General features: G+C 34.3%; 1 protein-coding gene across 1 annotated transcript; it reads right to left on the bottom strand.

Moving 5' to 3' along the window:
• Positions 1-1,936: 1,936 nt before the first annotated feature.
• Positions 1,937-26,595, bottom strand: LOC144437220 (pre-mRNA-splicing factor ATP-dependent RNA helicase PRP16-like). Its single transcript, XM_078126115.1, has 24 exons — positions 26,261-26,595; positions 25,068-25,246; positions 24,357-24,524; positions 23,640-23,841; positions 23,299-23,408; positions 22,510-22,571; positions 21,546-21,701; positions 20,427-20,612; positions 15,727-15,885; positions 14,865-15,098; positions 13,609-13,770; positions 12,572-12,718; positions 11,550-11,648; positions 10,464-10,638; positions 9,588-9,743; positions 9,090-9,237; positions 8,471-8,633; positions 8,065-8,229; positions 6,592-6,740; positions 5,772-5,961; positions 5,061-5,186; positions 4,401-4,496; positions 3,679-3,800; positions 1,937-2,962 (listed from the first exon to the last, which is right to left on the bottom strand). Exons 1-24 carry the CDS (start codon positions 26,593-26,595, stop codon positions 2,878-2,880), a joined length of 3,774 nt encoding a protein of 1,257 aa, XP_077982241.1. The 3' UTR covers positions 1,937-2,877.
• Positions 26,596-26,775: the final 180 nt, after the last annotated feature.

The raw sequence follows: 26,775 nt of genomic DNA, 5'->3' as shown, positions 1-26,775 counted from the left end.
TCAAATATACCTCACTCTTGCGTTGATGACGTTGGGAGCAGACAGCCAAGTCTGTATGATATTGATTCTTACTTAAGTTTATAAAAAAAAAAACAGATCTGAACAAAATAGTCCCCGTTACAGCTAATATGATTTCAAATTATGTTTTATACTCTGTATGTGTTGTACCATAGATACGGTGGCCCAGAGATGACATAGGAACAATACATTTGTGGAAGAAATAATTAATATTTTGAGAGCAACATATTCAGTACAAGGATAAAACATTTCTTTCATAGGACAAAACATTATTTTTTTGGTTCAAAATAGAAATATCAAAGCAAAAAGTTCAAATTTGTAAGACAAAACTTCCTTTTACAAAGTAGAAAATTTATTTGCATAACAAGATTTTTTACTTCTTGAGCCCCAAAACATGTTTTTTTACAGATCAAAAAAAAATTTTTGAGGCCAAAACTTTTTTTCCAGATAAAAAAAAAATGTTTTGAGGCCAAAACTTTTTTTTTCCAGAGCAGAATTTATTTTTGCATTACAAGATAGAGACACTAGAGAAATAGCAATAACATCAAACCAGTGACCTGTCAGATTTAATAACATTAAAAACCAGTTTTAAACTGAATGCCTTCTGTAAGGAAATTCATGATTTATGCAAGAAATTTAGCTCTATATCTGTGATTCGTCAAATCCAAATGAAAGTGAATAGTTGTCAAAAATGTTGTTGAAATGCCCGCCATGCCACCTATTCTCAGCACAGGAAAGCTTGCCATCCTCGACTTCACTCAGCTTTCGTGATCCCCTACATACCTGGGATATGGCAAGTGCGTGTTGAACTTCCTTCTGTCCCACCACGAGTTTACACATTCCTTTAATCAAGTTACGGGAAAATTGTCAAGATTTTGCTGAGTGGCGCGCCCTCACTGTACACTATTATATAGAGGTCAATGTAGGTCACCATTATTGATACATTGTTGCGAAATTTCTTCACATGCTTGGCGAGGCTTGGTTTTTTTCCATATTTTGACCACACACATGATTTGGGTATAAATTATAGATTATTACACTTGATAAATATGTGAGAGTGTATTTATATCCTGAGATACAGAGCTAGATAAATGATTATGTACAAGCCTTGCAACAAACAGCAGTAGTTTGTTGTCGAGAGAAATCGGAAAAGAACACAGTAAAAAGGAGATGGTTCACGGTCAATTGTAAGTTATGTAACCCTATTTTAACTTAAGGCCAAGAAAAATAATTTTTTTCTTGTGAGTTTGAATCACTTAAAATACCCTGCCTCGGAGTCTTCTTTTTTCTTGTGTTTGTCCAGCCAATGCAGAGTGCAGATCCAAGGGAAACACAAAATAAGGTTAGAAACCCCTGTCCTGAAAACAGAGTCTTTCTCAGTGTAGAACAATGTAGAGGACGAATATAAAGTTGGCATCAGATTCAGATAGCGTCATATTGAGCATCAGATAGCCTCAGATCCGAATACACCCGACGGCAGTGAAGCAGAATCCTCCCCTGTAGTCTCAACAGTATTATTTCAGGTTTGAGTCCGTCAGGTGTCTTCGGATCTGAGGCCATCTGACGTTCAATATAACGTTCATAAGATAATGCTATCTGAATCTGACGCCAACTTTATATTCGTTCGATCGATTAATTACTGAAATTGGTCATTAATATTCATCGGATTATTACCAAAACCTTATCAGTTCTGGCCATTACCCTACCGAACATGTCTATGAAATTTCATTTGAATTGATGCAGCCGGTTTTTTTCCGGAAATTGTTATACAGACACGCACACACACACAGACTTCATCGGTATATTATAACCTTCCTTACGGAAGGTAAAAATATATAGCACTGCTGAATTTCAATTATGCTAAAGAATTAAAATGGTAAGAAAGTGTGCTTTTATTTTTATTTTTTCAAAATGTCGGCAGTTTTATAAAAGATGTCCTACAAACATACAAATGTAGTAACTGTTTGCAGCATAATGCAAATATCACCTTCCTGGTATGTAATTTGATGAGAATGTCCGAGTTTGTCAAATCCAACCACTCAAAATTTGAAACAAAAGACATGATTAATAGAGAAATGAAAAATGTAACATGGTGGAGGATAAAAATTATTCACTGCATTGGACCATAAGGAACCAGGGAACAACAATAATTTTTTTGCCATTTCCAATTGTTATACTTTTCTGATTTGGTGTACACTGTACATATTCATGGCTTTTATAGCATATTTTAACAGTAATGGTATAGAATGTACAAACAGACATCAATCATTTGTAAATCATTCAATATATTCACAATACATAATTTGCAAATCTTTAATTTAATTATATACTAGATGTTCTTCAAAGTGAATTTGGAATACATATTTACTGTCTTGCAGGGACCAATGTTGTGGTACTGCTGATGGTCCCCTTCAACGGCAGACATGAAGACCAAACATAATGGGGTTTTTTTCTCTAGAGATGTGTCCAGAAGTTTTTTTGGACAGGATATTGGGGACAAAATAGCTTTTTTGGTCTTTTTTTTTTTGCTGATCGTCCTAAAAATGACCAAATGTTGACTGTTTTTCTTCTAAAATGTGTGCAATGTTTACATGCAAGACAAGATGCAACAGACAACATTTTGAAAGTGTTTGTTCTCTAATTTGTCCGTTTTAAACGGTACACCTGACCATGACATAAACAGTGGTTTTTTTATTGAAGTGTTGGGATGGTGTCCCTTTTGAGATTGAACATACAAAACCCGATGTGATTTTTTTCATTTAATTTTACAAGTGTTCCTTTGCAGATTAGACAGATGATATGAATATAAGATCGGTGATCTTTTCTGCAAGGTGTCAATATTCCATTCAAGACAGGACATTAAAGACCAAATGTTGATGGTGTTTTCCTTCTTGGTGTTCCTGGAGTTCCGGGCTCTTTCCTGCCTGGTGTTGAAATCCTTATTCTAGAAGTAGGTAAGATTTACAAAGAAAATCACAGTTAAGTCAACAATTCATTCGTCATTACATATCTTCATTACCTATCCCATAATTTTTAAACAGAGTTAACCCAATTTTCATTTGAATTGAATTTCTCCATCAGTCACTTTTCTTTTCCTTTGCTGTCAACAAAGCAAACCTTTTCAAACTTCATGATTCAGTTGCTAAAATGGGACAATTCTGTAAAGTTTGACCATACACATATTATGTAAACGAAGCTATATAATTAATACATCTAGCTTTTGATCAGCCTACCGAGTGAATGGAATGAGATACAATTACAATCCAACTGTTTAATAATGCTAATAATCGAAGTGCTGAGGTACTGATTCTGTGCATATTGATTACTCTACTTTGCATATTACCATTTTTGCTATATGCAAGATACAGTCGTGATCCCATACTGTAGGTCGTGTAAAACTAGGGGAGATTTATAATATGTAATCAACCATAACTTCAATGAATAGTTACAGCTCTGAAGTGATACAGTCTTCTTTCTAAATATGCTTTACAATGGTATAAAGAGATTCAGATTCTCTGCATATTAATTACAGTAATTTGCATATCGACATATAGGGTATAATGTCAGTTGGTTCAGTTGCAGATTAAACAAATATCATATATTAAGAGACCTAAATTATGCAAGCCAATCACTTTCCGACTTCAAGATATCCCAACTTACTTTTTTTTGTCTCCATCTTCCTGTTCCTGCTTTTCACGCTTCCTAGCTTCTAACTGAGCATTAGCTAGAGCCATTTCTTCCTCCATAGCTGTCATTTCTTCCTTTGCTTTCAAACGTTTATGCTACATGTATGAGTGAAGAAAAACAGGGAATATTGAGAATGTCTGCCATATTTCTCTATCTATATTCCAGTACCTGTATCTCAGAAACATTGGAAATATCTGTGCTTATCTGCAACATGTTTATTCTGTTACAAAAATAACTGCAAATATCTATTCTCTCCTAATATAATCACACCTGTACAATACACAATGGATATTTTTCGTAACTCTTTCACAAAATGTTGCCATAGTGCTGTAAAGTTATTACATATAGGAGACTTACATTTAGACTACAGTAGTACCATTACACTTCTCAACCTGTTGATGCTATGTGCAAATGCTTAAATATTTAAGCAATAATCACTTCCTACCACATACCCATTTGTACAGCTGGGTAGACTAAGTTACAAAGCTGATTTGATATTTACTGATGACTTCAACAAATCAGAAACAAATATAATAGCAAGTGTAGGTAATAATAGTAATATGGTATGATTTCAGTTTTTGAAAAAACAATAACAGCTGTGATACAAAAACAGCCATTGCTCTTCTGCTTATGAAAAGCAAGCTTCTCTAACTATTCCAAAATCAGGACTCCATACACAGTATAAGCATACTCACATGTCGCGATCGTCCCGACTCTTTGACACTGTAAAACATAGGTCCTAACTCAGCCAACCATTCCCCGTCTACTGCTGTCACACACTGCATGTATTCCTAGAGAACGATACAATACATTACACCACACATAAGACAATTTAGAACATTTGAACTCTTTACTGTTAGTAAAAACAGTTCTTTGCATTGAATGTTAAAAAAAAAAAATCTAGAACATCTGTTTATATACATGTATAGCCACACTGCCTGTGAGTAAAACCCTGTCTACTGTAAATAAAATGTTAGCAAAAGGTCCAAGACAGACTATGGATTTTGATAACTAACGGTCCATTGTCTGGCAGCCGGCACACCGGTTATACACATTGCATTTGTTGCATTTAATCAGGTTGTAAGTAACCACTAATCCAGAAGCAAGACTAGTGGGCACCACAATCACAGTGTGCCTGATAAGATGGAACAGGATCGATAGTCTCAATCCATATAGGAAACTGGCAAACTTCACACATGAATATGTATTTCAATACATCATTTCAAAGACATTAGAAGTGAAATTTAAATCTGTAATACTAAAGATTCAAGTTTAAACCTACAATTCAAAGTACATGAGAAGCTTAAATCATCAACTGAGTGTGTACATCAAGCGATATCGCAGTATTATCTTACCTTTGATGTCATCACTAGTTCATGATATGCAATGTAATCTGGAGTAAATCCCATTCCGTATAAAGCACTCGTTGGATGTAAATGGCAAGGCATACCTGTACGAATGTTGACATATTCACCTATGCCCTGCAAAAATATAAAATTGTCTTTCCTGTAACTGATTTTCGCTATATCAAACTCATTCATTACTGCTTCTAAAACATAAACTAGAGCTCAAAACATGTCTAATTACTGTTACCAGGGTTCCCCAACCTTGGCAAAAACATTGTATTCAGTAGCATTTCCATGTAGATGGCAGTTGAGAATGTGTATACAGGATATTATTAAATGACAATAAGATATTATTCAATGTAATATACATGTATGTTGATGTACATATTGTATGATAAACAGCATTGTGCGTAGAATCCTGTTTTCATTGTCAAGTTGGAATAATGGTAATGATACATACTGTTGTACATTTCCTGCATGTACACCCATTTGCTGTATTACTATATGTTTAATACGTATATCTACATCACTGACTTTCATTACTTTCCAGCAAACGACCTCAAGTCCATGGTCCTAACCGTAATAACATTTTCACATCTTTTATTACCATCACTGTCTGTATCATTTGTGAAATAAAATTCAAACACCAAATGGAATTTATTTCAATATAGAGCACTTTGGGCAAAAAATATTCAATTTCTGAATCACACCCAGACTTACCTTGAGTTTTGCAGCTTGGTGGAAATACGCAGAACATATACACTTTCTGATAATATCCCAACCTGTACCACATGACACAATATCCATCTTGTTTGAGTCCATGATTTCCTTCAATTGTTGCCTCACTTCACGGACTTTCCTCATAGCCTTCACATGGATAAAGTGTTCATTACTCCACTGGGCAGAATAACTATGGTATCAAGAAGAAGAAGAAGTCATACATTGTCTCTGGGATTGCTGTTTATTTATATTTATACATTTAGAAGGAGCCTTAACATTAGACAAGGTCATGCATATGCTAACAAAAGTGATTTACACTATGATGAAAGCACTGTCACCTGATATAAAAAGTAAAACTACTGCATGGGTTAACAAAATCTTTGACTATGATTATGCAGCAATGAAAGTTTTGGAAACCAGGCTTTATATAAGGGGTAGTAAGTAGCTAAAATCTAGTGTTTTTCTACAGTCTGACTTCATAATCAAGGTAACAGGTGAGGGAAATCTTGTACTGAAAACAGTACAGTTTCCTTTTAAATAGTAGAGTTTATGTGGAACTAACTTACATAGATTTTACCATATACTCTTATTCTTGGATCTACTAGTACCTACATTTTGTAAGTTCTGCTGGGCCATCACAATGATATGATAAAATATTGGTAACATTTCAGTTCTACCATATTTGCTCCTGTCTGACACCAGTTTTCTAACTTATATTCACAAAGCACTGGAAACATTTTTTTTTTTTTTTAAGTTAACAGAGAAATTTTAATTTCAATTTTCACAATTACTTAATACAAAATTGATGATTCAAACTTACTTGTTGTTTTTCCACTGTTGGTATACATTGAGATATGTCAAGTGATCACTTTCAGGCACTGCAAACTTCTCCCTTGCTGCATCACTCTCTTCTTCTCTACCCTTGGGACGGAAGAATATGGAAGGCACCGACAGCATGGATACTATTATCTATGTTAGGGAAAAGAAACGTTGTATAATTACTCCAAGGTTGTACATTCATTATGAGCACATTTCATGGCTAAGTCTATACTGTATAATTGTGTACATTTCTGTTGCCACTGTTGCTGGTATCAGAAACACATTCTTATCTAATCTTGGTATAATCAAGTTTATTATTCACAGAATTTAGTAGCAGCTTTTAGTTGTTTGTTCACAGAAGGTTGTTACATGTAATGTCAATGTCAGATTAGGATTAAAAACGTTGGGTGAAATAAACATCTCATGTGTGAAGCCCCTAAAAGAGAAGTTAGGCAGAGCTTTACATACATTGGGCAAGAGAACACAAGAATAATCCTATCTACAAGTAATCCTTATGGCTCCACTGATAAGATAATACTAGTGAGAGAACACGGATCCAAAATGGTGATTTGACATATAAAGCCCTTCATGTCTTAACTCCAGAGTACATTTGTGATCTTCTCCAGCCATACACACCATGTCACACTCTACATTCTACAAACAAGAATCTGCTTACAACAACAAATTACAGACAAGTCACCTATGGAGGTCGTTCACTCTCATGTGTCACCCCCAAACTATGGAACTCTTTACCATTTGACATTCACCAAGCCTCCAGCCTGGATTGTTTCAAAACAAAACTGAAGACTTATTTGTTCACCAAAGCCTATGGTGTGCTTTAGCTATTCAGCACTACTGAACAGAACATTGCACTGGAAATCGGTGCTATAGAAATTTGATTGATTGATTGCTTGATTGATTGATTTAAAGATGCACGTGGACCATTTACTGAAACTGTTTTGTATATACGTGTATTAATACATATAATGACTTAATCATAATATTGTACACTCTGCACAGTACTGAATCACCTGTGGGTAAACATATATGTGTTGCAGGATACACAGTATGGTGCAATATATCCAGTCACATTGATTTTTGGGTCTGCATCTAAAATTAGCAACCCAATGCAATCACAATTTCAAACTATTACTGTATGATGTATAGAGACCTCTAATCGCCATGTACAATGTCTAATTGTCGGTATTTTAAGAATTTTTAGTAAATACATTATTGGTTGTATAATCGAAAAAATAAGACTTCAGTTACAGCTAGTGCAAATTTAAGGTTGTGAGCTGAGGATCGGCATAAGAGATCTGTATTTTATCTTGTTGAATGTTGTTTAAGAACGTAAAAAAGTTGCTAGTAAAAATAGAGTTCAAGGCCATGAATGCTGGGAATCAAATGTGCACATTGACAACTTAACATTTTTACAAAGTAAGTTTACATTTAGCAATCATATACATGTACTTACCAAGATTTCAGCACTGCATGTCATATCACATGACACAATCAACATCTTAGAAAGTGCTGGGTCCAAGGGAAATTCCACCATTTGTCTTCCTATGGGTGTTAAATTACCAGTATTGTCCAGTGCTCCCAAGATCCACAACTGATACATTGAATTCAAAATATTATCCTGAAATGGAATGATAAGGATGATAAAAATGTCTGTTCAGAACCTCAGCAGTGTTAGACATGCATTGCTTCTGTCAATGTCACTTGCAGACAACAGCTGATTTACAATACTTCTTAGGTTGAACTACTTCACCTTGGGTTTTTCCACTGAGTGGTTTGCCTTTTTCCACTTTAAAAGAGGGGATAACAGCTGACTATAATATACTTGTGTTAAGTACTTCACCTTGACTTTTTCCACCTACCTGAGGGGGAGGGTCCATGAAATGAAACTGCAGTAGGTTCTGTACTCCAAGCGACTTCAGAAGTAATACTACATTAGCTAGATTGGTACGCTGTATTTCAGGTACAGTAGTTGTCAGCAATTCATTCTTGTATGCTGTTTCTGTATACAGCCTGAAACACTGACTATGTTATGTATAGGAAAATACGGTTAGTTACACAAAATAAACAAATGCCAAAGAATTTTAGCTTTTGGTGGAAAATTCCATTATTGTATTAAGAGCAATAGGATGAAGGTGATGAAGAATCTGTCTGTCTTTCTGTATATGTATGTACATGTATGTATGTGTATATATGTGTGTACATGTATGTGTGTGTATATATGTATGTATACTGTATACATGTCTGTCTGTCTATCCATCATTTGATGGTCATTTCACCTTTCTGACGTTGTTTGTCTGTGCGTCTGTCTGACTGCCTGTCTATTTCTGTCTGTGATGAAGAGCCCGATGTGTTTTCTTGGGCACAATAAAAGCAGAATTGTGATCACTATGCATTCATATGAAAGTCTATTTTTCCATACATTGGCAAACATCCAAGGCAATATTTGCATTGAGGGACATTATCATCTGTTAAACTTACCCTGGTCCTGTTCTACCAGCACGGCCAGACCTCTGATTAGCATTTGCCTGACTAATAGGGTAGACTTGTAGAGCATCCATACCAATACGTGGATTATAAACTTTGAGTTTACAGTACCCTGAATCTACTACAAACATTATACCATCCACTGAAAATCAATCACATGATATATATAGTTAGTTTTTTTCGTAATAATAACAAAGGAATTGAGGACTACTACCGGCAGTGATAATACGAGTACCTACAACATGTCTATTTGCTGATCTTTTATGGCTGTCTCAGCATTTCAAATAAGCAACCAGATATGGCCAATGTAGCATAGAACAGATTGACCACACAGTTCATAACTATCACATGCAACTATGCTATACTCTGTTATATATAATATATACCTTTAAATAAGGTTTGGACTCCGGTTTGTACAACACGGTACTAGAAGTGAAGTTGAGCTACTGTAAATGTGATCACTTTATCCTTTAGTTACTGATAGTTTCATACCTGTGAGTGATGTCTCTGCAATGTTGGTGGCTACAACGCATTTCCTGATACCATCTGGTGCTTTTTGGAAGATCTTGGCCTGTAGATCTGATGGCAGTTGTGAATATATGGGTAGAATGGCTAGCTGTGGAGCATTGTCTATCTCACCGAGTCTCTCTACAATATATAAATAGTTTTTATTACATTGACATCCTGTCACAATACATAACAATGATTATGTGACAGAGTGGGAAGTGGACATAGGCAAGTGTAATATCTTGTAAATACTCATAAAGTGCGCCCTCTTGTGGCAAAACCTACAAATGCTAAAGCTATGAATTTGAATAGAACTTCTTGAAAATAAAAACACTTGGGTGCATAACTAGTCCACTATTAAAGCTCATTTTGTACTCATTTCCTGATGAAATCAACAAAGGGTGAAATAAACATGGGGGATCATGAAGACATGTTACAGTTATCTTTTTCATAATCAATAAGCTTTGTTTGGAAATTAATGTGACAGTCAAAACTTTAAAACACTCATTTTATATTTCTACTGATATTTTAATTTTCAATCAGTTAATAAACAGCCAGCCAGGCAGGCAGGCAGGAAGGCATGCAAACAGACAGACATATACAACCAGAGACAGACAGACAGACATACAGACAACCAACTAACCACACAGACAGCCAACCAGAGACAGACATACAGAGAAACAGAGACAGAGACAGACAGACAGGCAGGCAGGCAGGCAGACATGCAAACAGACAGACACACACAGAGAGAAACAGAGACAGGGACAGACAGACAGACAGACAGACAGACAGACAGACAGACAGACAAGCTGACAGACAATCAGACAAACAAACAAACAGACAGCCAGTCCAACAAGTTACCTGCAATGAGATCACAAGTGACTTCAATATCCTCCTGACCAGGCATAAAGACTAAGATATCCCCAGGTGTTGGCTGTAGATGTATTTGTAAAGACTGTTTAACAGCTGCATCTACATAATCTTCTACAACATTACGACTAAACAGAACATCTACAGGAAATGTACGACCTGGAATCTGAGAAGAAATAAACATGTATGGATGAGCTCTTGTACACCTGAGATGTTCACTAAATGAACACTGCACTAGTACATACATACATACATACATACATATATACATACATACATACATACATACATACATACATACATACATACATACATACATACATACATACATACACACACACATACAATGTAACATACATACATACATACATACATACATACATACATACATACATACATACATACATACAAATATGTACATACATTTGCATACTGATATGCACATACACAGACACAAAGACAGACAGACACACATTCACACAGGACATCCACTCGAAACATATCACAAATTAATTTACATGGGTAAAGTCTTCAGCAAAGTTCTAATAACAATTGGCATGCAAAGTGGAACATTCTCTCACCTAAGAAAATTATGTTAAGAAATTTAATTTAGTAAATAATCTTAAAAATACACACAATACAACTGCCAACATCAGATGATGGATGAACGGAACCCGTTACAAACACAAAGTAAACAACTGAATTGGATTAAGAACACTTGGCACAGAATAATGGAAGTACAGAGACTTGTATTACATTTCATCATTTGATAAGACAGTTTTATGGCCACTTTAAATAATACAATGTAGTTCATGTTTACAAACAAATTTCCAGTTCCCCTGTCATTTCTTGTACACATAAAGAGGCCATAATTTTTTTAAACTGTTCTTATCGAACCATGTTGTGCAATACAAGTCTCTGCTGTTCCAACATGCTGTGCTAAGTGTTATTAATCCAATTCATTTGTTTACGTTCCCTGTTTGCAACAGGTTCCATTCGTCAATGGTCTGATGTCGGTGGTTGTAACATAGTTTGTAAATAATGTCCTGTTTCGCTATGCAGGAGAAAAGTCCTTACTTGAAATATTGGCACATTGCCAAAGAAGGCAGCAAATTTGGATGCATCCATTGTGGCTGATGTAACAATTAGTTTCAAATCTTGTCTTCTTGCAACTACCTGAAATGTACATAAAACATAGTCTCATGAAAGAATGTTGTTGAGCTAATAAAAACAGGTCACAGGAAGACTCAGTACAGTATACCTGTTTACCACCATTGTACACCATTACTCATGAGTTAGAGTGCTTTTACTGTCTTGTGCACTTCATTTCATAGGTGCAATACTTCAAATATAATACACAAGACAAAGCTCATAATAGTGTACCATTCAGTACTTACAATTCTCGGTACCTGCACTAGTTTTTTACCTCATGCTAGAGAGTCAAAATAGAACAAGAAGCTCGACTTACTTTCACATGCACCTATAGTAATGTATGTGAAGTGTGTGGAGTAAAAGTTATGGTGTCAACTAAAGAAACTGAATGGTCATTATTTTCATGATGCACCTAGGCAGAATATTCTATTTCAGGTACTGAGAAATGATAGCTTGAAAAACAGGAAACATGCAAGAACGACACTAACTCCGACCTACATTGCATTGGTGGACATATAGAAAGGTTTACAAAACATGACAAAGACCCAAATGCAAGCGTCCAACCCATCAATGTATAAGGCAGTAAGGTTTCAGTCCAGATCTGAATATAAAATTAGGCATGCACAGTAGTTGTCTGGGAGAGTTTTAGAAAGAGTTACTTCAGAACAAAAGAATGATCCTATGTAATCCTTGTGGCTCCACTGATAAGATGTGAGAACCATGGATTAAATTCATAAATTGATATATTGAATACCCCAAAATAATAAAAACTCAAAAATACACAACATAATACATATCTGAAAAGGTTTGGTTAAGTCATACACCCTCGGGGTCTATGGTTAAGTTGACCTCAAGACTGTCATTGAAGATTTCCACTTTCAACAGCACACCTAGTGGCCAAACCATGAAATCTTTTGTCTTTCCTATAAGCTGAATATGATGCTTACCTCTCTAAGAAGTCCAAAGAGTACATCTGTATTGAGAGACCGTTCATGAGCTTCATCCATGATAATTGCACTATAATGATCTAAATCTGGTTCATTAAGCGACTCTCTCAGTAAAATACCATCAGTCATGTACTTCATAAAAGTTTTCTACAAAAAAAAATTATTTTAATTTTAATACAGGTTTGTATTGTTGTAGTTACTACCAAACTAGAGAGACTTTCGAATTTCATGAGGTGACATGGTGTTTTTTATGTCGTGGACAACATTTTTCATAATGACTTACACAAACAAAATACAGACAAATAGCCCTAAAGTATATAAAAATGATATATTTTATCTGACTGTGAACACAAGTCAACATCACTGTCAGATGAAACAAGGAAGATTCAAACACAGAACTATGTATTTGTGTCCACAGTCACAAAAAAATGTAATATTTCATGTGTTTGCGCCATCAGTGAGTGGCTGTATTTTTGTGTGTAATTTATCAACTGCCTATAACTTTGTATGTTATACTAAAAATGTTATGGTATCCGAGAGTTTCTACTACAAAATTAGAGAGACATTACAGTTTCTATTATATGGTAAAATGTTTTTGACATCTCACACAACATTTTTTGTGACAAATTGTTTGTATATGACGCTGAATTACAGAAGAACCGTGATTTATGTATAGGGGCATAAGTTGCAAACTAGATATACATGTACATGTAACTTGTGGTGTTTTTTCATCAGGGCCAAATGAATAATACACGAGAAAGACTTTATTTTAGAACAAAACTGTTAGAAATATTTCTTTGGAGGTGAAGTCTGTTTTCATAGCCTATTATTACTGCTCCTATTTTAATTCTTAAACAAATGCACTACACTACATCTCAGTGTATTGTAAAACAAACTAACAACGAAAAATGAAAAATAATAAAACAGCTTCAAAAACACAGCAAAAGAACCATCAACAAAATGTCTCAGAAGAGAGTGAACACAAATGGCATATTGCTATTAGACAGTTTGAATATTGAACTGGATATTTCACTTACTGGTGATGTGACATCTTCAAATCGGATGGCATAGCCAACATCTTCTCCAAGCATCACGTCCATTTCTTCACTCACACGTTTTGCAACTGACATGGCAGCAACACGACGTGGTTGTGTACAGCCAATCATTCCATAGGTACTGTAACCATCTTCATGTAAATACTAGATAGAAATAAAAACAACATAAAGTTAAAACCATGAGGAAAATATTTATCACAGTTACCTTAAATTGTTATTTTAGAAAATCGTTATAACAGTATGAGGTCTATATATGGGGAAAGTATCCTGTCTGAAAAAAAAATGTTATTTGATGTTACCCAATATTGTTCTTTGTTCAGCCAAGGAAAATACGAGTGACCTAAGGGGTCCTTGTCACTGAGTCACTACTTGTAGTGACAACCCCTCAGGTCACAAGTATTTTCTGGCCGAATGAAGAAAAATGTTGGAGAAAAATCGGGTAAAGTAACATGGCAATTTTCAACATTTTGACTCATATTTTGAACACAGCAGAATCAGTGAAGTGGACGTGTGTTGTTGTGACATACAATGTACATGTAAATGTGCGGTTGTCGTGACGTAGAACGACCAGAGTATATTTTCCATATTTTTTTGTTCAACTTGGCTTATGCATGGTAAAATGAAGTTTATATACAGGAAGTATCCTGTCAAGGAAAAAAAATAATGTCCAGCTTCATTTCTTTTAAGCTATCAGTTTTCACACATTTAGTAATGTTGTGAAACAAAGCAACATGCATATATCCACTACATATGACGTCTTTTTGCCAGGTTTGAAGACATCAGGTATTACATATCAGAGAAACAGTGTAAGATAAATAAATGGAGAGAATCTTCAGCAGGGGTATGATTTCCCACAGATAAGGTACTCAAATCATATGAATTATGTTGTAAAGTTGTATGTGTATTCTTCTGGCTACCTGTGGAGGCATGGTTAAATTATCACTGCAGAAAGGACCCTTTTAAGTTTCTGTGACCGAAATCAAACCCAGGGTGAGTGTTCAACATATTGAATGGGTAGATAGATTCTCTTGGCAGTGCCTCACTCAAAAAGACATGTGACTTTAGGAGGTTCCCCAGTAGTGATAAGTCCAGCATCAGGGACAATTACTCACATGACACCTGCATGTGCTATAAAATGTATCCTTCCTGAACAGCATATCAAGAACTGCAGACAGTACTAAAGTCAAGTAATATCACTGTCATTTTTTCTTAATATTTTTTGTTAATTTCTTTCTCACCTGTGTTAGCTGTGTTGTCTTTCCTGACCCTGTTTCACCAACAATAATGACCACACTGTTGTCTCTAATGATATTCAATAACTCTTGCTTGGCTGCAAATATTGGCAGGAACTGTCTCTGTTGTTGAAGTGTTTTCAGTTTAGCAAAATCACTGGCAGCTTCGGTCTTGTCTTTCATGTGTTCAGCAAACTGCTGTTGTGATTTGTAATTGACATCACCTTCTTGGTTTGTATCCTGGTGGTATGACAAAATAATACTTTATATAAAAGTGATGTCTTTCTAAAATACTACATTTGTACAAAAAAATATCTCTGAGCAAGTTTAAAAGTTTGTGAAATTATTATTAACATATTTGTCTTTGAATATTTATTAGATTTCTTAGTAAAAGAACTAAATGTTCTTAACATTGGTTATTTTGCATGATGTCTGAAGTGTTGGTTAAAATTGGTTCACATCTGATTAGTTTTGCTTGCCTACATGTATGCCAATAGGTGGCACACGAGTTTACATACGTACATGTACGTCATAAAAGACAGTCATGAATTGCCCACTTGTGCCAAGTTTGAATGAAACTGGCTTGTACACGTCAAAGATATGGTTGGCCACAAACTTACAGATACATGCACAGATTGAACCCTAGCTACAGCCCTTCTAAACTCATCTATTGGGAGTAAAAAGGGTATCAAAGAATGCAGTTTTAGCATGTCAGTGGTGAGAGAAGGATTTACTTTTTCACACTGTTGTTGTAGATGTTTGACATGCATCATGAGATGCAGCCACTAATCTCCATTCTGTTAAGAAACACTTCCTAGACAATTATCAATAACATCATACACATACAAAAATGTATTTCTATACAAACCTTTTCATCCTCAACCTTCACACCCATAATATTTCCAAGTTTGGTGCCAGCTAATTCCCAGTTTTTCTGTTGGGCTTTTTTTCTTTCCTTCTGTTCTCTGTGTTGTCTAACTACTACACAACCTTTCCGTGACACCACTGCCATGTCGGAAGTGCCATCCTGTCAAAAAAAATGAAAATGTCATTACTGAGTATAACTAAATACGCATGTACCATTGAAAGCTCTTTGTGTTGTGCAAGGACACTATCTACCGATACTTTAGCATTGTACATCACATCTGTATGTTTCTTTGTTTAACTGACGAACGTATTAAACCAAAGTGCTTTACGGTCATCATCAAGATAATTCTGAAACAAGAAATGAACAGTCTTAAATCAATTTGTACTTTCAAAATTTCATACTGAGTACACAGGTATCATTAAAACCTTTGTGAGTTGAGAATAGATATGTACTAATAGTCCAGTCAATCTAGCGGAAAAAATGGCCAAACCCAAACATAATTGCAACAGAAATAATTTTTAGTGCATCTTGCTCAGAATTTTATGCTGAATAACATATCAAAAGTCTAGAAAAATCTAAGTGGTGGAACATGGTCAAAAATGACGTTTCTTAATTAGCATAATTAGTGAAAAAATAATATTCATGAGATATCATTTGTTCAAAAAACCTATGCAAGTAACATGTCTATGGGAAGGTCTGAAGGTGAGTAATTACTTTGGAGTCACTGTACGATCGTGCAACCATTCCCATAGAATAAATATGTGTATTCTTAATTACTTTAATTAAGGACACTGATTACTTGTAACGTACAATAACTATACATTTTTTTGAACGCCCCTGTTAGTTGTATGTCTATCATTAGGTATTGGAGTATTTGAATCCCTTACTCTCATCAATAAATACCTCCTCCCTTGTTAGATAAACATGCATGCTAAACAATTGTTAATTAGTGTAATTAACATGTGAAACAATACATTAGTAAGCATACATGATATTTTTTGTTCAATAGTTATTGACACTCGATTTTGGGTGAACATAACTTTTCAATCATCAAACCACTCCAAGGTAAGCTAAAGAATAGTTAAAGTTTCCTAATTAATTAATTGATTAATTAATTAATGTAATTATCCTCAAGATGTTGAGAAGTTTTTTCGATTTAAAGTATGCAAGTAATATATCTTTCGATAGGTCTTAACCTTATAAGTCAGATGAACATCATTATCAAATTGTCAAACCTGAGCGGGAGTACCATTCATGGGTTGTTGGTTTTATAAATATTCACCATATTAGAAAATGTGTAAGGAGAAGATTCTGTTTTCATTATGTGATTTTATATCACCGTGTGTGTCCAGATGATCGTTCAAAAATGATGTATGGTTCCAATCGTACCTACACCATAATTATACAACCTCGATGCTGGCAGTATCTGAGATGCTGTACTCCTAGACCTTTTTGTCTTCTTCCCAATAGTTTTGAAAGAAATGCCCCTTGATTCTATCAATATTCCGTCACTTTATGTATATCTATAAATATTTACCAGTGCTGCCCCTTGTCTTTCAATTAAGGCAGCACTGATTGACTTGTTTCTAGATGTGCTATTATTAGTGGTACCGGTTTAGGAATATGTTGTGATTATCTGCTTATCACAATTGTGTATTTTTGTAGTTTTCTTTATTTTCAGTCATTCTAAATGAACATACTATAGTGTGACAGTGTAGTATTAATGTGTTTGTTATTTCTTGCGTTGTTGATACCTTTTGGTCTTTATGTTCAATTTTTTTAAAAGTGAAAAAAAAACATGTTCACATTCTGTTCTGTCTCAAAACCTGCCAGTTGAAACTTTAATTTCTAACTTTGAACTATGACATCCTATGAGTTATTGCATTACATTTGTACAATAAAGTTTGGCTTAATTAGTTATTACTAGGCATGTTCTACCCTTTATATTTCGTTTAAAGCTCGATTACTGACAACATGATCTTCAGTTTGTACATTGAACTGTACCTTGAGTTTAGTAAAAGATATCTTTTCATATCTAGATATAACTTAGCTTAAACTTGAATCTTTTGAATTCCGCGCTATGTAACACGGACACATATTACTCCTACAGACAAGTATTCAGATGAGTATTATATACATTTGTAGATTTTGTTACATCCCTCTGTGAATTGTTTGAATTCAGTTGTGTTTTTATTTCAATGTTACAAAAATATAGATATCATCTTTGAAATGACATGAAAGGCAGCATTATAGTCAATTTTTTGCACATTACATGTATTATTACCACTGTTCAAAACATAAGACGATTTTAGGTGATACAGGACATTAACAATTTTTTTGGATGAAGCCCTTGCTCTATTATCTTCTTTGTTTTATTTTTGTACCATTACCAGTCATCTCACAGTTACGTATCATTTTGTGTGCAAATCTCACTTCGTCTTTAAAATTAATTCATTTAATATTTGAATATGTTACGACCACAAACTAATTTTATTTTTGACCTGGAAAAGTCATTTTTACTAATTTTGCATACTGCGACATCTCAAATATAGTTAATAAAACATTTGGCAAATTTGTACAGAAGATGCCTTCTGTACAATGAGACGATGTCACAAAAGCTCAATAAAGTATAACTTTGTTCGTTTGGGAGGGGTGGGTCTGGCATCAATGCGATTACTGAACTTCATTCTTGCACTTCTAACCAAAGTTAAGTTCGAAAACTTTCACAATCATGCCTTCAATGATAACTTCTATATTTATACTAAGATGTTCATAAGTTGATTAAAATTTACTTCTTATGTGATATACAACTGCTAGATTTCAAATATAGTATTTAATGTGTTGTCCTAAATGGACAAAGTTCATTTATTGAGCTTGTGGGATATATTATGAGATTGTCCCTTAATCCTTGCTCAAACAATGCTGATGATATCGTTTTAACATATTTTTAACTCCTATTTTGTGTTTACAAATGTCCTTTTCTATTAAGTTCTAAGCTTTTCACGATTGTATAACTCTATAACGCAGAATGCGAAACGTAGACCAAAGCTGATTGTAAGCAAAATGAAATACAGCTACAATAAATCGCCTTTGTAAAGTTAATAGTCTGGCTGATAATGACTATTATAATTATTTCATTTTTCTTTTATTTGTTTTATCATCAAACTTTATTCATATTTTCAGTGTTTGTGTTTACATTGTTACACAATCATCACAACCTTTGTTCTAATTCCAGATGACAATGCTAATTCTTTCGAAATGATATTTAAAATTATCAATACTTTTGTTAGGATATCAGGGGCAGGGAAATGTTGCGAAGTACTTTAGCTTCCCTCATTTTGTTTTCAATTTCTACAAAATCTATGGTATATTTGTTTAGATTTCATTCGATTAATTTTTATTCAATTTTGATTCCATTTTGTAAGGGTGATTTAATCATTTTTTATTTTATAATTTCTTATTCCCCGTAAAACACGTGCTCAAGAACTAAGCATTTATCAACCATGCAGTGCCTGTTTTTTTAAATGAAAACTATTTGGTTTCCATAGAATCAGTGAGAATTTAAATCCTTTTAAAGTTTTGTCATTCAATTTTATGACAGGATTTTTTTGGGTGGAAGTTAAGGCAAGATGCAATTGTTAACATTTATTGCCTTGATTTCTCTGTTGCATAACTACAAAACAGAAATATGAGTTATCAGACTGTCTTTGATGATATTAAATGGTCCATTGTAGCCTATGTAATTTGTCATTTCAAGACCTTCCCAAAGACATATTACTTGCATAGGAGATTGATAAACCGTGTATATGCTAATTATGCTAATTACTAATTAATTAAGAATCTTTGATACATTTTAAATGAAAAGTGTTTGATGATGACAAGAACACTAAATTTATTTCCCACTGTACTGCAAATCAAATGATATATAACCTGCATACATTTGTGTTAAAATGTTATCAAATTTGAATATGCTGATTACAATTTTTTATAATTTACATATTAATTATGCTGATGAGATGTTGAATCATCATATGATGGTCCTAGTATGCTTTTTCACCCTTAGACCTATCCATAGACATGTTACTTGCCAGGTTTTATTCCGAAAACAGCATTTTAAGAATATAATATTCTCGCTAATTATGCTAATTAATAAAAACCTCATTTTCACCATGTTCCACCACTTAGATTTTTCTAGACTTTTGATATGTTGTTCAGCATAAAATTCTGAACAAGATGCACTAAAAATTATTTCTGTTGCAATTATGTTTGGGTCAAACCTTATTTTGACTGGACTATAAGGTTTTGTGCAGTATATCTGTGTATGTTTCTTTGTTTAGCTGATGGAAATATCAATGCTTTACGATCTTGATCAAGATAATTCGTAGACATAAAGTGAACTGTCTTGAGTCAATTTGTACTCTGTCACTGTTTGAAGATAAGTGCATTTCAGCAGAGAATTATCATAATCTCGAATAAAAACCATACCAAGTAACGGTAACTACAAGCTTTTCATACTGGTGCAAATTCAATCAAAGCCTCTTGAATACTGTTTCTGGTATTCTCTCTGAACAAAGTAACAAGGGTGTCAATCAATCATGTAATTTCTGACCACCTTCTTGATAAACTTATTACCAAACTCAAAACTAAACTGTGTCATTTTCCTTCACAGCAATGATGATGGCTTTCCACTATAGTCTTACCTTGATAGGAATAACAGGTTCTGGTTGTTTAGTAAACACAATTCTACCATCTAAGAATGGCGGTACAATATTATGTACAAGTAGATGTATTTTAGCTATGTTGTCCTCTTCCAATTCTTCTTCATTATCAATTTGTAATACTACACCACTGGTCAACATTCTGTTCATCTCCCAGCGATCAGTGTCCTGTCATAGAAGATGCTGTTATGTTAGTGTACAGCATGTCATGTCAGTAATAAACATTACATAGAGAAAATCTGTATTGTTGTATAATTTTCTTGTTATACATCATTTTCACAAATACACAAACATCAAATTTTAAGCCAAAGATTTTTCTTTACAAGAATCTTAAATCTAATGAGGCTGTAATTCAAATTTCAGTGGATTTATATCAATACTGCAAAAAGGTTATGAGAGACATACATGTACTCACCTTTCACCTTTTTTTAATTACTCAAAATATACACAATTGCTATGTTGCATCTATTGTCAATGCTGCTTTTAATTTCAGTATTCATGGTGAAAGCTCTTGTCCTATCACTTATAAGTGATCATCAATAGAGGAAACATTACAGATTTGTAGTCATTAGGCACTTACAACCAGCGACAGACAAGCATTTACAAGCTGAACTTGTTACAAACAGGGAAAGTAAATAAATGAATTCGATTAACAACACTTGGCACAGCACACGTTATAACTACAGAGACATGTAAAATTATATTCCATTATTTGATACGAACAGTTTTACAGCCTCTTTATGTAATAGTTCACGTTCACAAACAAATTTCAAGTTCCCTGGCAATTAACATAAACAGGCCACAAAAACTGTTCATGTCAAATCATGAAATGTAATACAAGTCTCTGCATAGTTCCAACATATGTGGTGCCAATTCACTGATTTATTTTCATTTGTAACTATTTCCACTTGTTAGTGCTTACCTGTCACTGGTTGTATTTCATTCTCCAAGAATTCATCTCATAATTTTTTTATTATTATTATTATTATTATTAAACTTTATTTAAACTCACTAGACTGTTGAGCCAAAGGCTCTTCTCACACAGTGTCGAGATAGAAATATACAAATATATACATATCATTTTTGTAAATGAACACTCACTTTGTTAATTTGTCTTTGTTGGGCTGAAATTCTCTTGATGACTTTACTCTGTAATTCTTCTTCTCTCTTCTTGGTGTATTCATCTGACATAGTAGCAAATGGATTATTTTGGTCATCATAACCTTCATCCATGCCATACCATTGTCTATCCAATCTCTGAAATTCACAAAATGACCACAAATTCAGTTTATAGACACCTAAGTAGTTATAAAATGCACTTCTTATCTTCATACAATCTATAGAAAGTTAACACATTAGTTTTGTTTTTCACAACATATAGCAGCTCCTTGCTGCTCCCATTAACTATGGAACCCTCTGCCAATAGGCCTTTCCAAAATTTGCCATGGTAGCAGTGCGTAGCACTCTATTTCCTGTCTGTGTATACCTTGGGGGTATACATGGTATAGATTACTTGGTTAATCATACAGCACTGCTGCTTTCCTCGATGTCTGAACAATGCAAAACATATCCCTGATTACACTTCTACAGAATACCAAGGGACAAAGCTCTTGAGAAACAGTACTATGAGGTGATGATACCCCCAATTTGAGTGAGGGTGCTGTATTCTCAATTTCCTGTGTGCAGTCAGGAATAGCCTATTGAAATTCATCAAGCCTTAAGCCTGGATTGTTTCAAAACAAAACTAGAAACTTGTTTGTTCACCGAAGCCTATGAGGTGCTATTCAGTGCTTACTGAACAGAACATTGCTCTGAGATCTGTGCTCTGTATAGCCTCTATCCATAGCTAAACATGACGAGATGTTGAAGTGCAAGAAATAGATATACAAGGTGTTTTCAATACGACACAAAAGTCTGCATCAAAGTCTATAAAGTTAGACTCTGCCTGTAAAAATTAGTAATAAGTAGTTACATGTAGTCTAATACTGGTTACTTCGACATCTTTGTGAAAATTATGATACATTTTGTACACCTCAATAACATTATGAGTTTGGAGTCAACTTACTTTCTGTTCATCTTCCCAGGCATCCTTGTCATCTTCATTTTCAAACTTGACACCTTTTCCACCTGGAATGCAATCAAACTATCATAACTACTTCTAGAGTTTACATTTAAAAGTACATACAAGATAATGCCAACATCACACTATCTGTTACTTCAAACCAATCGATGTAATTGTTCTAACACTTATCAATCAGTTTCTGATACTGCAGTAATTTATCAAATGTCCTAACGGGTAATGAATGCATGAAATTCATAAGAGTTCAAAACATGTTTTCTGAAAAGACATATTAGCCTTCGCTTTTCTAAGATACACACAAACTCAAACTATTCAATGTTGCAACATGTTGACAAAACAGTGCTAAGCTTTGAAATAGACGTTGGTTTAATTATTGTCGCAGTGGGGAGGCATCTCTGGAAAATAGTTTATTCAGATGCAATGCTGTTTTGGGACTTCCAATGTTTACACTATGTTGATCACAGGGAATCACACAACAGAGAGCTACTATCATCCACTTGTCTAATCTACCACATTGAAGAACAATAGATTTAGTTTGCGTCTAGCTTCGTAAACCGAAGGTTGAATTACCAGTGTCATAACAGTATACCCACTTATTTCCAGAATTTAAATCTTTGGAAAGGACACTTAAATGCAGGTATATAAAGTAAATTTATAAAGCACCCTCATCATCAGTAGCACATGCTGGAATCTAAAGTCTCAATAAATTGTAGTGCAAGTCCAATCTAAGAAGAACAGGGCATCATTTCGTGATGTCTATGAGTTTATCTTTACCTTTAGAGTACCTTGGTGTTGCACCAGAATGTCTTCTGTCCTTAGCCCACTGGTTGTATTTATATGATGGTGTAGGTAGAGGAGTTTCATTATCTCTTCTCCTTGATGACCTGTGTATCACACAGATTTGATCAGACAACTTTTTTTTTTACAGGGACCTCTTCCTGGTGAGGCTAAACAACATTTTCAAATATGGCATGGCAATTCATTTTGGAAACCATTACACAATTTGATAAACTTTTTTGGAGATTTTAATATTACTCCTGAGAACTATATGACAATTAGAAAATGTAATTTAACAAACAAAATATTAAATTATTTGATATCTATAGTATAAATACCTTCGACCATAGTCTCTGTTCCCCCTGTAACTTCTATCACTGCGATCACTTCTATCACTACGATCACTTCTACTACTGCGGTCTCCTCTATCATAGTCTCTGTCTCTGGTGGAACCAGCTGGGGATGGCATGTCCCATGTTGATTTCCTTGGCCCGCTGTCTTCATCATCTTCCCAACTTGCTCTTGATGGTGTCTCAATATCTGTCGATGAAAAAAAAAGGACATACCATGGTAATTTCTGAACTTGTTGCATAAATAATTATCAATACAACTGCACTGTTGATTTCTAAGTAGGACTTTCTTCAAGTTCCGTCACCTTTGAAATTCCAGGCTAAACATTGAGTCAGCATAGAAGAAAATCAACAAAACAAAGGAAAACAAATTCAATGGGTTTCGGTTTGAGATACATTTAGGGAATTTGGTTTAGTTTGTTACTAGTCAATATGTACATGTATATTTTTTGTGAGGAGTACTAGGTAAAACGGGGGGGGGGGGGGGGGGGGCAATAGATGTCTTTCTCATTTCTATCCTATCATACAGTACAGACTACAGGTAATAACTACAGGGAGTGCAGGTATCTTCACAGTGTGTACAGGTAGGAATCTCAGTATCTACAATGTAGTATGAAGAGTGTGAATGTATCAACAAGGTTTGTGGGCACCAACATGTACAAATCATCTATAACGTTCTTTACAGGTTATGAAATTGCCCATTACCCTTTGACCTGTGTCTTGGAGTACCAGGTTCATCTGATCTACTTGGTGTTACATCCCAGTCTCTTCTACTGCTTCTATAACTCCGTTCTGATCCATGATCTCTGTCTTTTCCTCTGTCATCTCTTCCTCTATCTCTGTCATAATCTCTGTCTCTTCTACTTTTGTATTCTGTGAAAATGTAATCAAACTATATTTATAACCAAAATCACCAAAGTAAAGTGTTTTCTGTATGTACCACAATCATTTATAACATCAAGTGTAAAAGTATACTGTTTCATTTTGCTAATTGACCACATTAGAAAGGCCACATGCTGTAGGCTTGTAAATAAACCAATTGAAAGAGTATACTTTTACACTTGATATGCATGCTATAAATGAATGTACAATGTCATACATAGAGAAAGCGCTTTACTTCAGTGTCACTCATTCTAAAGTATTGACATAGAACACAAACACAAACACTAACATGCCAGTATAACTTTGTTTTCTTTACATGTGTAAATGATTATGTATGAAAACAATGAAATGCCAGTACAATGCAATGACTAAATTGACTTCTTTATTTGCATGTATCTTTACTTACATCAATTATTATCATAATGGTACATTTCATACAAAAAGACATTTCAATTTTTAAAACCAATAGTGCAAATTTCAGTAATTGCAAATGTGTCCGACTGTCGTAATAAAACCTGCAACCATCTGACTTACCCCTTTCTTTCCTTCTATCCCTATCTCTATCTTTATCACGTCTTTTATCGGAATCTTTGGATGATGCATACATTCCTCTTGACTCCCTCTCTTTTAACTTTCTGTGTAATTTTTGTTTGACTTCATCACTGACACCTCCAGGGTGAGACGGAGTCTCAACTCTCTGTCCACGATAATTCCTACAGAATGAAAAGGAATATCAAGATAATAACAAACTGAAAAGTTTTTGAAAAATTATTTTATGATTGCACAATGTAGGCAAGTATACCAAATCTGCAGAGGGTGAAATTATCTGACTCTTTGTTTGCTTACTATGTTACATTTTGCATGTATCAGTTGCACCTTCATAATATGTACATTTGTAAGTCAGACTTTGATGTGGAACTACATGTACATGTACTGTAGCATATACATGTATGTATGAATGTCTAAACTATGATAATATGTGTGTGTGTGTGTGTGTGTGTGATACACAGGAGCCGTTACACACGTTACAGTGTTTCACGCTGTATTTATACCGCTCTACATACATACATACATGTATGTACATTATATGTAATGAGCACTGTTTACTCCAGTATAGACATATTACATATAGTGAGTTTATATATATATATATATACATATATATATATATATATATATACATATATATATATATATATATATATATATATATATATATATATATATATATATATATATATATATATATATATATATACCACTGCGGTATAGAGCACTGTCTTAGCAGATTGATACCCACCGAGTTATACATATATATATATATATATATATATATATATATATATATATATATATATATATATATATATATATATATATATATATATATATATATATAACAAATATAACAAGGAGTTTTCTTCAGGGAACTACATGAATATTTAGTAAATGTATACATGTAGTTGCCTGAAGCAAACTACTTGTAGAAAAGAAGATTAAAATTATGTTAAAGATGTTTTAAGCTACATTTGTAACTTTACATAAATCCTATTTGATGCGGGGATTCATTGTATTTCCTACAATTTGACAAAATATAATCTAAAATAGAAATGTTATTATTATAGCCATGGATGGTAGTTGGAAACTATCTCTAATACATCAATTGTATAACATACCGTCAACCAAAAGCAACAACAAACGTGTACAACATATGTATATGTACGTACCTTTGTTTTGATCGGTCTGAAATGTACCTATCATAATTATCATCGTCTTCTTCATCATCATCTTCATCATCATCGTCATCATCCTCTTCCCAGTCATCCTTAAACGACATAACTTTGGACTTTTTAGTACGTTCATCTATCTCTGAACCCCTTTCCTTCCTCTTCTGAGCTGCCAACACGTCGAGGCCAAGGACTGATTTTCGAGGTGCACTGCTAGTACTAGGAACTTTGAATTCAAAATGATCATCCTTCTCTTTTGTTTTCTTTTTTATAATGAGACCACCCACTTGGCTTTTAGTTCCTTCAAGACGGTGAATGGATGGATCGTCATCCATTTTTAAAGGCGTGAGACTGCGCAGAGACTTACTTCGGTGAGTTATATCGCACAAATGTCACACCCGGCGAAATTAAATCTTCGCGCTGCTGCAGGAAGAAACAAAAACAACACGACTGATATCCGACGTACGTCACATTTACGTTGCGCGAGGGATTCCCTCCGTGAATAGGTGACACAA

Source organism: Glandiceps talaboti, chromosome 7, assembly GCF_964340395.1.
Source record: "Glandiceps talaboti chromosome 7, keGlaTala1.1, whole genome shotgun sequence".
NCBI classification, from domain to species: domain Eukaryota; kingdom Metazoa; phylum Hemichordata; class Enteropneusta; family Spengelidae; genus Glandiceps; species Glandiceps talaboti.
This window is presented reverse-complemented; position numbering and strand designations above follow the sequence as displayed.